The sequence below is a fragment of the Hylaeus anthracinus genome, unplaced genomic scaffold (genome assembly GCF_026225885.1).
Source record: "Hylaeus anthracinus isolate JK02 unplaced genomic scaffold, UHH_iyHylAnth1.0_haploid 11982, whole genome shotgun sequence".
Classification (NCBI taxonomy): domain Eukaryota; kingdom Metazoa; phylum Arthropoda; class Insecta; order Hymenoptera; family Colletidae; genus Hylaeus; species Hylaeus anthracinus.
The window spans coordinates 640680-657095 of NW_026534330.1; the positions used below are offsets into that span (position 1 = coordinate 640680).

The 16416-nt window shown below is 34.8% G+C and overlaps 3 protein-coding genes and 1 non-coding gene across 8 annotated transcripts in view; 3 read left to right on the forward strand and 1 right to left on the reverse strand.

Moving 5' to 3' along the window:
- LOC128885991 (retinoic acid receptor RXR) overlaps positions 1 to 5687 on the forward strand; it is a 36072-nt gene extending 30385 nt beyond the window's left edge. For all 5 annotated transcript variants that reach the window (XM_054140470.1, XM_054140469.1, XM_054140467.1 and 2 more), the window contains 3 exons: positions 2258 to 2564; positions 2690 to 3015; positions 3127 to 5687. In XM_054140470.1, the coding sequence (XP_053996445.1) occupies positions 2258 to 2564; positions 2690 to 3015; positions 3127 to 3400 (907 nt within the window). In that variant the 3' untranslated portion in view covers positions 3401 to 5687. The remainder of the gene's footprint in view (positions 1 to 2257; positions 2565 to 2689; positions 3016 to 3126) is intronic.
- Positions 5688 to 8056: 2369 nt separating this feature from the next.
- Positions 8057 to 10179, reverse strand: LOC128885999 (translationally-controlled tumor protein homolog). Its single transcript, XM_054140486.1, has 5 exons — positions 10024 to 10179; positions 9380 to 9450; positions 9107 to 9294; positions 8763 to 9033; positions 8057 to 8526 (listed from the first exon to the last, which is right to left on the reverse strand). The coding sequence occupies exons 1-4, from the start codon at positions 10049 to 10051 to the stop codon at positions 8802 to 8804; spliced, it is 519 nt and encodes a 172-aa protein (XP_053996461.1). The 5' UTR covers positions 10052 to 10179; the 3' UTR covers positions 8057 to 8526; positions 8763 to 8801.
- A 1177-nt stretch (positions 10180 to 11356) lies between these two features.
- Positions 11357 to 14251, forward strand: LOC128886305 (la protein homolog). The gene is made up of 7 exons (XM_054141013.1): positions 11357 to 11892; positions 12011 to 12364; positions 12458 to 12600; positions 12686 to 12770; positions 12876 to 13127; positions 13206 to 13341; positions 13549 to 14251. Exons 1-7 carry the CDS (start codon positions 11722 to 11724, stop codon positions 13632 to 13634), a joined length of 1227 nt encoding a protein of 408 aa, XP_053996988.1. The 5' UTR covers positions 11357 to 11721; the 3' UTR covers positions 13635 to 14251.
- LOC128886518 (small nucleolar RNA U6-53/MBII-28) lies at positions 13401 to 13482 on the forward strand. Its single transcript, XR_008459859.1, has one exon. It is a non-coding gene; the product is annotated as a small nucleolar RNA U6-53/MBII-28 (small nucleolar RNA).
- Positions 14252 to 16416: the final 2165 nt, after the last annotated feature.

The following is a 16416-nucleotide window of genomic DNA, read 5'->3' on the forward strand; positions in this document are numbered from 1 at the left end:
CTTCCCGATCTCGCGTAAATTCCGCGCACAGTAACGACGAAAGCGAGGATGAGGACGTTAGTCTTCTGGGAAGATACCCCGAGACATGGAGTGCGATTTCAAGCAAATCTACCTCTATTAGATGTACCTATATTAGGTGAAGCTTAATCATATTTATCTCTGCAAAATCTCTGTCTTTGCTACTCTATTAGTATCTACCATTGGCTCTATTACGATACTCTCCATGTTCATACTTAAAAATAGTATTTCAAATATTAGTATCCGTGCAATTTATTCATTAGAATCGTCCATAAAGGTTCATGCGCGTCCGAGTGCCCCATTATTTGCCCTCTGTTAGTATCGGACGTTCCCCACTTTGGCTCGCAGAACCATCCAACCGATAATGCCTTGTGCGTGTTGCATCAGAGCATCAGGGCAACCTTGGACTTGCTGCTAGTTGCGGCTCGTGAGGTTAGGACGACTAGCCAACCGTAGTTCCTACTAGGGGAAGAGAGAGACAAGCTGCGCGTCTTGGTCGTGAAGCCACTTTGCTCCAGTGGCAGCTAATTAAGCAATCACGGCCATTATCAGGGTCTGGGCTCGCACGCCGTCTCAGATGCATGGCGTCACCTCGAGAAGAAACTGTCTCGTTTCGTTCCTCGCAGGTGGAATCCCTCTCTATTTCCTCTATCTCTAACGCCATTCTACTCTAAAGCAGAATTTATGGAACAGGACAACGGGAATAGATCCCAGCTGCGTCGTGGAATTTAAACAGACATCGAGAAGCATTTCCACGATTCGATAGGAAAACTTGGCTTCGCGGAACGAAGACACCTTCACGCGTGTCTCCCGTCAGACAGATTTGTCTTTCGAGTAAACTCGCAGAGATCAAACGACTTCCACCGCGGTGGTCCAGAGATTTAGTCACGTGCCTTGTCTGCACGTTTCGAGAACCTCGACCGTATCGATGGTTTAAATCACCGTTGATTTCGACGCGAATTTAAATGAAAATAGACGCTACCGAAAATTGACGTCAGTGGAAGAAAATTTATTATTGTTAAAACTATCGATAAAACGTCGAAACTTTTTGTTCGCAATCGCTTTCCTCGCACGTTGCAACATCGAAAACGGAAGATGAATGTGTTCGTCTATTGTTCCGCGTTGCGACGCCACGATCTACCGGATTTTGTGGCGAGTTCTCGTCAACCCGCATCGCAACGCTTTCGTGATTCGCGAAAATTCAGTAGGATCGACGAAATCCATGGGATTTTCAGCATCGCGTCGTTTCTCTTCTCCTCGTCGATCGCTGTTCTCGAAACCAAAACGTACAAGAGCGATTCCACTTGATGTTGTCGCACAAGTGAAAACAGGAGAAAGGAATATGAAATTGGTCGCACTAAACCATCGCGAAAATACACGGAATGACTGGACCAAAAATAATTTCCTCGCGGAATGTCGTCGCTTCTCTGGCCACGGCGGGATTTCTGGAGTGGTTCCAATTTTAAAAACGAAGGCTCCGAAAACGCTGGGCCGTCGGTGCCTTAACGATTGCAGAATGTGGAAATAGTCGATGGACTGACTTCGTTTAACGTCCTTTTCCCTTTATTGCACGACTTTCTTTATGGAGAGATAAGCAAGGGTTCCGTGCCTTCTTTGGAGACTACTATAACATTTTGGTTCCAAGTTGGCGCGAAAATTCAGCTTGCAGAAAATATTATTTTGTTTTACTTGGACCGTGGAAAATATTTTATTTTATTTGGCTCGCAGAAAATCTATTTTACTTGACCCAATAATAGAGAAGACTGTTTGGTCCAAAGTAATAGTACACCTTCTGATGGAAAGTTAATTGTCTTGTGTAGAGAGAGCTGAAATTATTGGATCGTAATTGTCGTTTCGAAACGTAAACAGTTCCCCATTAGTTTCGGTGGATTGAGTTGCATGCGAGGCATTTCTCGTTTGTCTTGGCGACAATGCCTCCGAAGAGGCGTGGATTACGGCGGCAGCGCAACCGTAAACCGATGGCACTTTATTCGACAAATCCTGAGCTAGTCAAACAGAACGAACGAAAGAGGAAAAATAAAACGGTGCCAATGGTCGGATTGGACGTCTTTGCGAAATACGAGTCGGCGTCTGCTCTTTGGTGATTCACTTTCCGTCGCTGTTGATACACGACCTTATCGATCTTAGCGATCTTAGGTTGATACCCTCGTCTTTATCGCGTTTTAATTTAAAAAACAAACATTTACGAGGTATTTAACAGAGCTTAACGTTCTTCTAGCTGCGAGGGCTGTAAGGGATTCTTCAAGAGGACCGTTCGCAAGGACCTCTCGTACGCGTGCCGCGAGGAGAAGTCCTGCATCATCGACAAGAGGCAGAGAAATCGTTGTCAGTATTGCAGATACCAGAAATGCTTGGCTATGGGTATGAAAAGGGAGGCGGTCCAGGAGGAACGTCAGCGCACCAAGGAGCGGGATCAGAGCGAGGTGGAGAGCACGAGCAGTTTACACTCGGACATGCCGATCGAACGAATCCTGGAGGCTGAGAAACGAGTCGAATGCAAGATGGAACAGCAAGGAAATTACGAGGTAAATATTCGAACAAAAGTCTCGATGACATCCGCGTTATGAGCGACGCGACGGTTTCGTCGAGTGTTGTGCTGTTCCACGAAATACTTTGTTCAATTAATTTGACATCTCTTGGCGATACACAGAACGCAGTGTCGCACATTTGCAACGCCACGAACAAACAGCTGTTCCAGCTGGTAGCATGGGCGAAACATATCCCACATTTTACGTCGTTACCACTGGAGGATCAGGTACTTCTACTCAGGGCTGGATGGAACGAACTGTTGATAGCCTCCTTCTCTCATCGTTCCATCGACGTGAAGGACGGCATTGTTTTGGCGACAGGTATGACCGTTCAACGAAACACGGCGCACCAGGCTGGCGTGGGCACGATATTCGACAGAGTGCTTTCGGAGCTCGTCTCGAAAATGCGCGAGATGAAAATGGACAGGACTGAGCTTGGTTGTCTGAGGTCAGTAACCGATTATACGGCAGCAATTCGAGATGGCTAGTGAATTTTTGTGTATTCCCAGGTATTTAAAAACAAAAAAAAAACAAAAAAAAAACCGTTGGTTGTACGCAGGTCCATCATTCTCTTCAATCCGGAGGTCCGAGGACTAAAGTCCGTCCAGGAAGTGACTCTGCTTCGCGAGAAGATTTACGCAGCCTTGGAAGGATACTGTCGCGTGGCTTGGCCTGACGACGCTGGCAGATTCGCGAAATTATTGTTGCGCTTGCCTTCCATCCGGTCGATCGGACTAAAATGCCTGGAGCACTTATTCTTCTTCAAGATGATCGGCGACGTGCCTATCGACGATTTCCTCGTGGAGATGCTAGAATCGCGATCAGATCCTTAGGAGCAAACGGTGTGCCGCGTTCTGGGGCACACCGATCTGTGAGAGAACAAGGATACGTATGCATAAACAAAAAAATGAGAAAAGAAAAAAACGACAAAAATACAACATTCAAGGTAAACGTAAAGAATCTTCGCCGATTACCGACGCCTCCATACAAGGCATTCTCACGTCGAGCAGCGAGATGGAATTTACTTACATTTCCCTTCTCACTTTCTTATTTATGACTTTATTAACGGTTCTTGTTCGACGTAAGGAGGCAGTCTTTCGTTCGATTCGTATCGAGAGCACGGCGGAAGTCGCAACGATGCACTCGGATAGAAATAACAGTGGTGTTGCTAGAGCTTTTTAGCGTTGAAAGTTTGTGACACGTCTGTCATGCCATCGTCCGAGCAAAGTTCCCCGTAGACGTGTAACCTCGTCACTGAATTAGCGATCTTCGATTAGCACGGGTTTCGATTGCGTCTACGTCGATCCCACTGCGCCCCCTGCAGCCATGGAAGTTCCTAAGACACTCACGTTTCGTTTCTTGTTGTCATTCACATGTTGTCCCTCCGCCAACGAGTCAGTCCTCATTGCTTCTCAAGTCTTTCAAAATAGTTTTACGAATCGCCGGGCGACGATCCTCTTTTGCATCATCTTCGACGTGGGCGCAATCTATGCATAAGTTCTCGGGTATTTTTACATTCCAACTCTGCCTCGATTCGGATCGTCACTTGGAAGAGCCACGATTGCATATAGATAATATACATACTTGCATAAATGAATGCGTTTTACACGTGTGCACTACGATAATTTATTGTTTTGTATTTTAGAATATAGAAAGAGATAAACTTACTAATTCATTATTAATTGAATATGTTATAATAGTTCTTTTTTTACATATATATTAAGCTTAATATATACAGCTTATGTCTGTAATAAAATATCAAAACAACGTCATCGAGACGTTAAGGATCATTGACACGTTATTGAGATATTCGAATGTAAAGACTTTTACATTGAGAGAGATTTTCACTTTTGGTAGAGCAAATTCTCATGAAAATTTCAATTAGATACACAGTTTTTCGTACCAAGTTTTCTGCCTTTTGTCTCTGATTGTAATTTTACAGTGCTATGTATAACGGCAAATAAGGTGTAAATGTTTCTCGATAGTTTATTGCCTAACGCAAAAATTTTCTTTTCTTTTGGAAATGTTCGACGCGCTACGAGATATAGGAATTCCTAAAATTTCAAAGAGATACTTGCAAGATGTATGGTTATCCTTTAAATCTAGACACATAGGAATTAACTGATCAAGGACAGAGCTAAGATAGATACTTTACTGTCGTTGTTAGAAATTTACAGAACTCTTTTATGATTTCAACTGAAGGATGTAAGAAAATAATAATTTTATGCACTGTAAGCATCTATTTTAATTCTATTTTTATTATATTTGTAGTCTTTATATATATATATATATAGAGAGAGAGAGAGTAATGAAAAATTTTAATCTTGTTTTTTAAAGATTATATTTTTAACTAGATAATTATTGACCTGAGTCGGTTGCAATAAATTCCAAATTTTATATTTTAATCTTCGATTTAGTTTAAGGTTATGAAATTAGTGGAATATGTATTTTATAATCTCGTTGTCCTGATCTTAGTGCATTAATTCGGAAATTTATAGAAATTTATTTATACATTTTTTTGTAAAATATCTCGAAAGATATATATTTATCTTTATTTTATTTCGATTGTAAATTTTACGAAAAAAAATTTATCTTAACATCCTTCAGTTTTAGTCATCTACATAAATTACTATAGTACCCTAGAAATCGTAAGAAATGATCATACTTACTTCGATAATATAAATTATGATAATATTAAATATTATTAAACATATTTCTATTTTTGCGTGAATGCTTACGATTGTTAGTTGTTGGTTATTGTTATCTATTTGATGAGAGTTTTTAATGTTATGCATACCATGAGAGAAACACAATATTAAATTTCCGATTTTTTTTTGGTAACATACTGGAGTTGCTGTTCATTTCAGACGCCTGCTATATTATTTTTTAGTGTTCTTATATGGAATGATAATGATGAACCTTGAATATTACTCTACTCAATTAGCACGATTTTAAATAATTTGTGACAAATGCAAACCAAATAACGCAATTTATATATATTTATAAAATAATAGGAAAACTTTATCACAATTTTGTAATCTATTTCCTTTGTCGTAATGTTCTGTTTTCTTTATATTCACTTCAAAAATACATCTTGACCAAAATTACCTCTGAACAAAACGCATTTTTGCGGTCACCTCATCTAATTCCTCAATACATGTAATTAATAAAAGAAAATAAGCAGTGAAAGACCATTAGGAATGGAGGGCGTGAATGCTTGCTACCTGTGAATGAAGTTTCATATAAATATATAAATGTTAAAATGATGATATCTATACATACAAATAATATATGAATATATAGACAGAACTCTTTCACAAATAATAATGAGAACCTCAGTAGTAGTCAGTAGAATAATAAAGATAATGGCAGAATTAAGAAATGTTCTATGATCAAACATTGATTAAGGTAAGAGGATTTAGGAGAGTGGATTCTAGAATGTGTTACAACCTGTTAAATAACAGCATGCTTCTATAAGAAGCAATATTCAAAAACAGTGAACTGTATACTATTATAATTGATGTAAACTCGATGCTTTTGCCATACCTCCTTGAACTATCATAGAAATGGTACGATGCTCAAATTGTATGTAGTGATGTTTTACTTAGTAACAGTGTCCTAGAATGAAAGAACGTGGTGCGTTGTAAACATTCTGTACAGTCATGCATAATGAAGTAAAGAAGAAAACTTTGTTTGGTATTTATAAAATTCATCATTCTTCATATACATGTGTATAATTGTTCAAACATGCAGTGACGTGTGATTAACATATTCGATAATATATATCGTTAGATTTTCTCCTTAATTTAAATAAATATCATCGGTATCGTTGAATCGAAATTTGTTAGCAGCTAATTCGATTAATTTTCGTAGTAGTACCGAAAGTGTTTTACGCACCCGTTCTCTATAGATATCAGTACAAATAAGTTTAATATTAATAGTAATAACGACTAAAATAACTGTTTGACTTTACTAAAAATTTAAGGTACGTTCCACTTAAACAGTAGCTGGTGTTCTACTACATACCGTACCTTCGATAAAATAACCTAAAAGCCAGAGTACTAAATCCTTCTGTGTGTATAAATGTCATAAACTATATATATGTATCTATTAATGCTACATCAATAACAAATTAACTCACACGACTGCCATTACAATTAATTATGTTTTGGAATATTAGCATGGCTCAATATTCCGTATTTAGTTTCTCTTCCCCCCGCATTGAAAAAAATAATTTTCATTAAAATTATTGTACCATTTTATTCTGTAGGTTTTGTATAATTTGATTGTAAATTAACGAATCACCGTTGCGCAAGACTTGTAGTTGTAAGAATGTTACTAAACAAAATGGAACATTAATATTCGGAAACAAAGTAATCAAGTACGTGGTTATATAGGTGTCTAACGTAATATTCCGTTTCAGAAATACTTGAATTGTGTTCACAGCTTAAAAATGTCTTTTTGGAAATATTAATCTGTGTTTTAATGTTGTTAATTTTACCAGGTAATAGTAAATGCCATTGTTTTTTTATTGTTTTACATCGATGTTAATTCATGTAGTAATTCGAATTTATATTAATTCATGTTAAACTGCCGTAGTACCGATAAAATTATGTGGTGTGCTCAGTAATTAAAATAATTACATATATACATTGTCCACATGTGCATACAATATACAACACATGGCGTGTACATTTTCAATCCATCTTTTATTATCTTTAAGCTGTAACTATCGTTTCACGTTTATTGAAGGAATATAGTCAGCGTATCTGTGTAGTTCTATTTGCTAAGTATATGTATACATATATGGATGGATACAGGTATATGTAAATTACGACTTTTATGGAATGCTTTCGTGTGTATAAACATGATATTGTTTCAAGTAAAGATACGAAAAATGATATTAAAATATCGAATTCTGCATTCAGTTGGTAACTGTTTTATAAAGAATAAGAGTAATATATTCACAAGACGATGTATGACGATAAAGGGTATATAAATTATATAGGCATAGAAGAAGTGTGTAAGATGGAATGACAGTGGCCGAGGGAAAGGTTGTATTGAAGGAGACGCGAACAAGTCATACCATGAATGTATTGTATATCTAAAGCAGTGTGGCTAATAACAATCCTTGATTAAAGAAATATGATGTACGGTCTTGCGCCAAGAGATAAATCGTCTATTCTGACTTATCTGAATATAATATTTTTATGAAGCGAAAAATATGTTCATTTTACTTATTGCATTCCATAACTGCCACTTGAGTTCGAAATAATCATACACAATTTTTGCATTTAATTTACCATTTTGCTTTTATTAATATATACTTGGTTAGGAGTTTGAAACTGTGGTCATTATTAGCACGATTAATTAGGTAATAAAAGGTAATTGAATTTTGTAAACTATATTATTTGTTGAGCTCTGCACTTATAAAAAGAAATTCAATAACTCGTGGTTGTCACAACACCTCGAAATAAAAACGCGGATAGTGAGCAGTACTTATGAAAACACTTTTTATTCGTGTGAGACGTTATACAGAGTATGTTGTTTCTGTTATACTTATTATTCACTGACGTTTCCTGATGTTAACGATAATTATAGGCATTGTAGTTTCATTGCTGCAAAGGTCTTTCCCCATCTTCCATTTCTCAATCATAAATAAAATGGTTTAACGGTATTGAATAAAAAAAAAACGATATAAAATAATCTTACAATCACCACAATGATTTAAATACAGATACATCGAAGGAATATCGTGTCTGAGATTATCTATTCAGATACATTATATGTACAAATATTACTTTCTTTGAGTCCGTTACTGATTAGTTTTTTTTTTTTTTTTTTTGGGAAAGAAAATAAGTTAATTGCATTATAAAATGAGATTGGAAGTAGTATCGTGTTTCCCTTCAACTAAATTTCACAGCTTTCCAGCATGTGTACAGTCTTGATTTCAGTTTATCTGAAAAACATACAAAAATTAATTGAATATTTCGTTGGATAGTTCGTGCATGTAACAATTAAATTCCTTATTAAAATGTCTGGATAAAATAGACGCTATGTTCGATAAGTAAGCCACAGCGGGAATCTTATTACCACTTTTATCTTACATGTTTGTGCAATGCTAAATACAGGTGAATATGGTATAAAGCATGAATAAACATGTATACATATGAAAATAATAAATGGAAAACTCACAATATTTTTTTTTGCAATTTGTTGAATATCTAGAATTATTTAAAACTTTTCTTCTTCAAGACCGTGTTTGAATAACATGAGTACAGGCACAGAATCACCGTCGATATCGCGATATTCCATTATTGCGACAATGCCATCAATGTCCATAGATTCACCAGTGAAGAACTGCAAGTCCTTAAAACGACTTAATACGTCCTTCATAACTTTATTCGTGTTTGTTTTGAATACTTCCACCTGATCAGGAGCTTTCTCTTCCAACCTTGCAACTAATCTAGCAAAATATTTAATTATTAGTGAAGTTGTTCTTTAACAGATTCGATTATTACACCAACTTAGATACTTACTTCTTCATATAATCTTTCAGATAGAGGGTATATGACTTTTTGTCACCAAATGCAAAAGTTTCTTGAAGTCTGTGATTTAGAACAACATCAACGCCTGTTTCTACAGATTCGTCTGTGCCTTCATCAGCTTCTTCTGCAGATGGATTAAATCCAGCAATTTCTATCTCTCCAGCTTTACGAGAAACTAACTAATTATTAAAAAAAACAAATACAATTAATATATATTGAACTTCTAATTTAATATAGATTGAAAAATAATGTTTAAGTTTATACCTTGCCATATACTTCATACATAACATCGTCAATCAGTTTTATTTTGTAGGTGTCTGAGAACATCTCATCACCTGTAATATAAAAAATTATATATTATAAACTTGTTTTAAGAAAATTCTGTACTTCTATGGAAATTTGTATTTTGTTTTAATAAAAAATTTAATTTATAAAATCACATTCTTACAACATTTAACTACCTTAACAATGTGTGTCAAAAACTACAGTTCAAAGATACATTATTCAGTTGAAGTTTAAATTTAAATGTTATTACTAAAAATAGAATTATAAAATCTATACGAGTTGATAGTCTAATAACGTATTTATTTGCAATTTACAATTTCAATGAATCACTTCAAACATATGGAGAGGTTATAAATACAAATCTTAAATTTTCAAATAGTACATCTGTGTGCTACAGAATCGCTTTAAAAAAATGTTTTACATTATAATAGTACATTTTAAATATTTAAATAATAGAAAAGAGATCGAGTAGAGTTATCGTTGTCGTGCTTTCAGTGTTGTAATAAGAAACGTCACTATGCATTGACCTTCTATGAAACTTGACGCTTCATTTCTCTGCATAACAGACAAATGAAAAACTATTAATTAGACAAAATACTTAATGGCAGTCTCCATCTACTTACCGGTGAAAATATCCTTATAGATCTTCATAGTGGAAGATGGAGAAAGATTTAATTACAGCTAAACTAAACAAGACACAACCACTCCAACAGAGCGAACCGGAAGGGAGCACAGTGGAGCACAGATCTTGGTGATGCAGCCACGAAGTAATTTTCCAGAGGAGAAACTCTTGTTGTCGTGTCCCCCTATTCTCAACCGTCGGTTCTGAGCACTAGGGTATTTTACAGTAATCTTGTCGAATAATTAAATTTAAAACAAAGTTTTGTATTATAAATGTAGAACCTTCCGCATAAATGTTCTAAATAACATTCTGTAGTTTTAAGGCCCAGTACTATTTCAGATATTCTTTATATTAGATATTTTCTAAACCAAATAATAATCAGCGCCATCGGTGACAAAATGCCCAAGTTTGTAGTGAAAATAATTCCCTCTGTTACTACTAGATGACGCCACTAACTAAAGGGTCGATAATCATTTCTGGATTAAATAACTATTCATAAAAATGAACAATTAACATATTAACTAATACACTGTAGTGTTACGAAGTAAAGAATCGTACTAATTATCCATTTATGATAAATAAAAAAATAATCGATTTAAAGTAATCGGTGGCGCCATCATACAGAAACAGTGGCAACTATTTTCGCTACAAACTTGGTAATTTTCGCACCGATGGCGCCACTAAATAAGAGAGTCGATAATTATTGCTAAATTAAATAACTATTTATCAAGTTGATAAATTGACGTATGAACTATCACATTATAGTGTTATACGCCATAGAATCATATTAATATACAGTGCGTTATTGTATTAGTACAATACACTAGTAGGTGACTTGTTTTATGCTAGTGGCGCCATCAGTGGCAAAACGCATAAGTTTCTAGCGAAAATAGTTGCCACTGTTTCTGTATGATGGCGCCACCGATTACTTTAAATCGATTATTATTTATTTATCATAAATGGATAATTAGTACGATTCTTTACTTCGTAACACTACAGTGTATTAGTTAATATGTTAATTGTTCATTTTTATGAATAGTTATTTAATCCAGAAATGATTATCGACCCTTTAGTTAGTGGCGTCATCTAGTAATAACAGCGGGAATTATTTTCACTACAAACTTGGGCATTTTGTCACCGATGGCGCTGATTATTATTTGGTTTAGAAAATATCTAATATAAAGAATATTTGAAATAGTACTGGGTCTAAAAACTATAAAATGTTATTTAGAACATTTATGCGGAAGGTTCTACATTTATAATACAAAACTTTGTTTTAAATTTAATTATTCGACAAGATTACTGTAAAATACCCTAGTGCTCAGAACCAACACCTTGATACATAGAATTTCATATCATTTGGTTTTCATTATTTCTTTTATTGTTATACAAATTCACAGTTACGTTCTATTGTTAATTGTGTCTGATTTTTACGAAGGCTAGAGATACTAAAGCACGTACAACTGCGTTATGGAATCGTAACAAATTGTAAAATTGTCTTCCCTTCGATAACGTAATAGTTTTCATTTAGAGCATACTATATATTTCCGGTTTGATAGGAGCTACGGCACGTGTGCGTCATGCGGTTTTGAGTTCAATTATTTTTACTGAGTTTTGCCAAAGTGGTTTGCATTTAGGCTTTACGATAATCAAGTACGCGTAATTTTTTGGAATACACGTTGTGTGAAAAGTTAAGAAAATGGAAAATGGTCAAGAAGAGATTAAAACTGAGAGTGTGAGTAATGATGCCACCAATGAGGTTAAGAACGAGAAGCCGGTTTCTAAGGTCGAAGAAAATGATGCGAAAGAAACATCAGTATCTGAAGAGCCTTCTAGTGAGCTTCTAACAAAAATAAAGAATCAAATCGAGGTATTAGTTCATGATATAGTCTATAACTATTTAATCTAAAATTGATTGGTTATACGTAAATCATTAAACATCAATATTATACTTATTGTTAGATTACTAAACATTTTGTTGTTTATAGTTTTACTTTGGTGATGTAAACATGCAAAGAGACAAATTTCTTATTCACCAAACAAAATTGGACGAAGGTTGGGTACCTATGTCTGTTATGTTAAAGTTTAAAATGTTGGCTTCTATGAGTCAGGATGTTGATGTTATTTTGAAAGCCTTGGAATCAAGTGAACTTATAGAAGTATCAGAGGACAAAAAAAAGATTCGTCGTTCCTTGAAACATCCTTTGCCAGACTATAACGTAGAATATAGGAAGGCACAAGAAGCCAGAACAGCTTACGTAAAGGGATTTCCTCTGAAGAATATGACTATGGAGAAGTTGAAAACTTTTTTCAATGCTTATGAGCCTTATGAAACTATCATTGCAAGTATCTTTGTTCTATTTAAAGCATGCAAGCAAGAAGGAGAATGACAAAAGAATATCCAGATTTTTATTAGATTTCTTTTTGTTCTATAGATGAGAAAGTATTCGGATAAAGACAAAAAATTACAGTTTAAAGGATCCATTTTTATACAATTTAAGACTCTGGATGATGCAAAAGCTTTTATGGATAGGGGGCCTATAAAGTATGAAGAGACTGAATTAATTAAAAAGTGGTCGTAAGTTGACAAAACTATATGATATTTTATAAAAATGATGTGTGATTTTATTCGATCTATTCTTATATAATTTTAATTTATATAGCTATGATTACACTATGGGAAAGTTAAAGGAGAAAGAAGATAGAAGGCAAAAGAGATCTGATATGAAAACAAAAAAAAATGACACAGTTAGTATAGAAAGATTCTTTGAATTTATTTATAGTAGTAGTAGTAGTAGTAGTAGTAGCAGTAGTAGTTCAGTAAAAAGTATAAACATTTTGGATTTTTATAAGGTAAAAGAAAAAGATGATGAAGAGAGTGGAGCAGAGGATGATGGTGAAAAGACATCCCTACCGAAAGGTAGTGTTATTCATTTCTGCAATGTACCTGAAAAATGTACAAGGGAGGATATTAAGAACCGCGTAGGTGAATTGGATTCCAATATTGCGTTCGTCGAGTTTAAGATTGGCGACGAGGAAGGGTGGATTCGTTTTCAAGGGGAGAACGCTGCAAAGTCCGTCTTCGATAAAATGGAAGACGGCAAAGTGAGTCACTAAAATTTGCTTCTGTGTATTTTGAAGTCTCAATGTTGTTTTAACTTGTACATATTTTTATATTAATAGTTATTAATTTGTGACGAAGAAGTTACCTTCCGTGTTCTCGAGGGTGAAGAAGAAGAGACGTACCTCACAAAAGCAAAAGAAAAGATGGGTTCCATTAGGCAGAAGTACTCCAAACCAAAACGTCAAGGCAAAAGGGGTATGCTTGATTTAATGAAATATTTGTATATAATTTTTCTATATGTATTTTTCATATCGTTATAATGATGTTTTGCCATGCTAATACTGAGGGATCATCTGGGTCTCGCTGAGTTGAACTTTTACATATGTTCTGAATGTCGCGTAATTAAGAATTTTCCTTATGGTTAAATTAAAATAAATATTTAATATGAAATTTATTTTGAAGGCCGCAATGGACAACGGGGTCAAAGGAAAAGGCGTGGCAGCGATAACGATGATGCTGCTCCTGCTAAAAAAGTGGCTGTCGAATAATTCGACAAATATATTTAATTTTAAAAAGCCAAAACAATTCCATACTTACCCTTCTACTATGTATATTAATCATATTTTTATTAAGCGGACACTTGTGTATAGAATATACAGACGCATCCTTATTTACGACGATTCATTTTGCAACGGTCCGCATGTATGACATTTTTCAATTTGACATTTCCGTATGTTTTTCGTTTTAATAGAATGAATGTTTTTAGGTTAGAATGTCTTTAAAATGTGTCCTGAGAACATAGGCGAGCGAGTAAAGAACGATTATTTTTATTTATTTAATTGTATTAATATTAACACTTTAACGGCCAAACTTGTACGCAGTAACGGTAACATCACACACATGTAGTGTGAGCGGCCGTTAAAGTATTAACGACGTTTAATTTAATGTAACTTTTGTGTAATTTAGAAGTAAAAACTGTACTTACCGCTTTGCGAAGATTCTCATTTGATGTCAGCGTCGCAGAATTGAACCTGTCGTAAGTTTGTGATACATTTGTAAAAGATAGATATTACACTTGAAGTAGATATCTACTTTAAATGCATATTTTTCTGTTATACTTGAGCAGTGTATTATTTAAAAAATGAAATAAATAACACTGTTTATATTTGCAAGCCGTACATTATTTTCGAACCCCTACATAATTCACGATACCCAAGGTATGTTGTAAAAACTTGAAATTGAGATATATTTAGAAACCAGCATTTTATTGTTTTACAGTGAAATTTACAAAGTTGGTGGTTCATCTAATCTACTACTTAAATTTCACTGTTACGTGCTTGATATCCCGTTCATACAATTAACCAACAATCACAACGCACTGACAATTTAAATCATTCGCGGACAATACTCGATGAATTATCTTCATGTAACGGTGTATCGAAAATGACCGAAATTGATAGTACAATTACGCGACACCGTGCATATTATGCTGCTATCTAAGTACAACGTTATGTCCTTAATAGTACGGATACGCTTTCGTTACTTCATGTGCCTCGGAGAATGCGTACAATTGATTAAATATATTAAAATATATTAAACAGGCGTTACTTTGTTTACATGGGCGATTGAAACGACGTGTCCGTTGAAGCTCATAATGTTTTTCCTACAAAGGAAAGTTCGTAAATTTCTTACTGGAACAGTATTGCATCGTAACCGTGAAAACAGTTGCAATTATATCGTGCATGAATATTTAACGAACATTAAACGATGCGATTTTCTCGAAATTCATTAGTATAAAATTATGTATTACATCGTCAAAACTTTACAAGTTAATGAAAGGAAGAAATAATATTTCAAATAAAAAATAAATTCCTCTTTAATGGTATCTATGTCGGTTTTTATAAGTCCAGATCTCTGTCGTACAATTTTCTTGAAAATTTGTTAACATTCGATTTGGAGCGTAGTGACGATCGATTCAGTTTGAAAAATTCTACAAAGATGATTGATAATCTCCGTGAACGTGAACGTAATCTCGCCTTAGATTACTTGGTCGAAGAGGAAATGTGTAGGTATTAGTTTAAAGGAAGTCATTCCCCATTTTACGATTACATTTTGAGCACATATCGCGACCAGAGGCGTTCGACGTTTCCCGCAAGTGCTATGTAAGTTTTTTATTCCGAAATAGTGGCTAGCCATGTTTAAACTTTAAATATTCGATATCCGCATACTATTTTTAGTCATTTTAACCTTGAGCTTGCACAAAGCACCTGCGCAAATTTCTACGGAAACATTTTCGAGCTGGTCTTTTGGATTCTTATCGATATCGAGTGCGTAAATATGTATACGTTTTCTTTTTATTTTATTGGCGAACGATAATACAAAGACGATGAGAAGGTAACGCAAAATTAATGAAGTGGTTTTTTAACATTTTTTTTTCTCAGTCGACAAGGTGATCGAATGGAAAATGGATTGATGACACGAAGAGATGATTATATGTACACATGTAGAGTAACAGTAACGTGTAAAATACTTTGTTTCAACGATTATCTATTAATAAGTACGTGAAAGAAAGTAAATTTGTAATAAAGGTGTAGGTTTTGCGATAGGAAGTATTCTACACGTTACCATAACTCAACTATCTCCATTTTATCTCACGAGTGTTTACACAAACGTTGTGTGAACGAGGTGTATATTGGTATACTTATGATACAACATTTTGTTTAATCGGTATTTTTCGCAAAGAAAAGACTTTTCAGTAAAAAGACAAACAAATGGTTCTTATACATATAATTCTCGTGAACGTTTCTTCGTAAATAAATTTACTCCAGCGATTTTGGGCGACTTGTACACTTTGTTTACCAATTCTGGACAAATCAGGCGAGAGATCAAAGTGATCGTTATATACGTACAGAACACTAATAAAGTAGATTGTGAGGATTGTTATCGTGTAAGTTTAGAAGTCATTTTCATAGCAACGCTTGGGTATAATTCTCGATTCTTTGCTACGATTCATGTAACGTAGACATTACCTAATTGATTATCTGTGCAAATTCGTGCACGACTTTCAATAGTTGAAATAGAAAAGACGCAAACAGAAGTAGGAATCTTTCACGAGTCTATATATCAGAAGTTATCCTAATTGTGTGACCATTTATGCCTACTCGATTCTGGATGTCAGCTACGAGAAGAACACTTGAAAGAACACTGATTGTGTCGCGACGATAGGTCCGACGAGTGACAAGTTACAATGCTCACTCGCGAATCCTCATAATCTTTACATAGTTACAGTCAGTCAATTTCTTGAATTAGAAGTTAATTCCATCACGACGC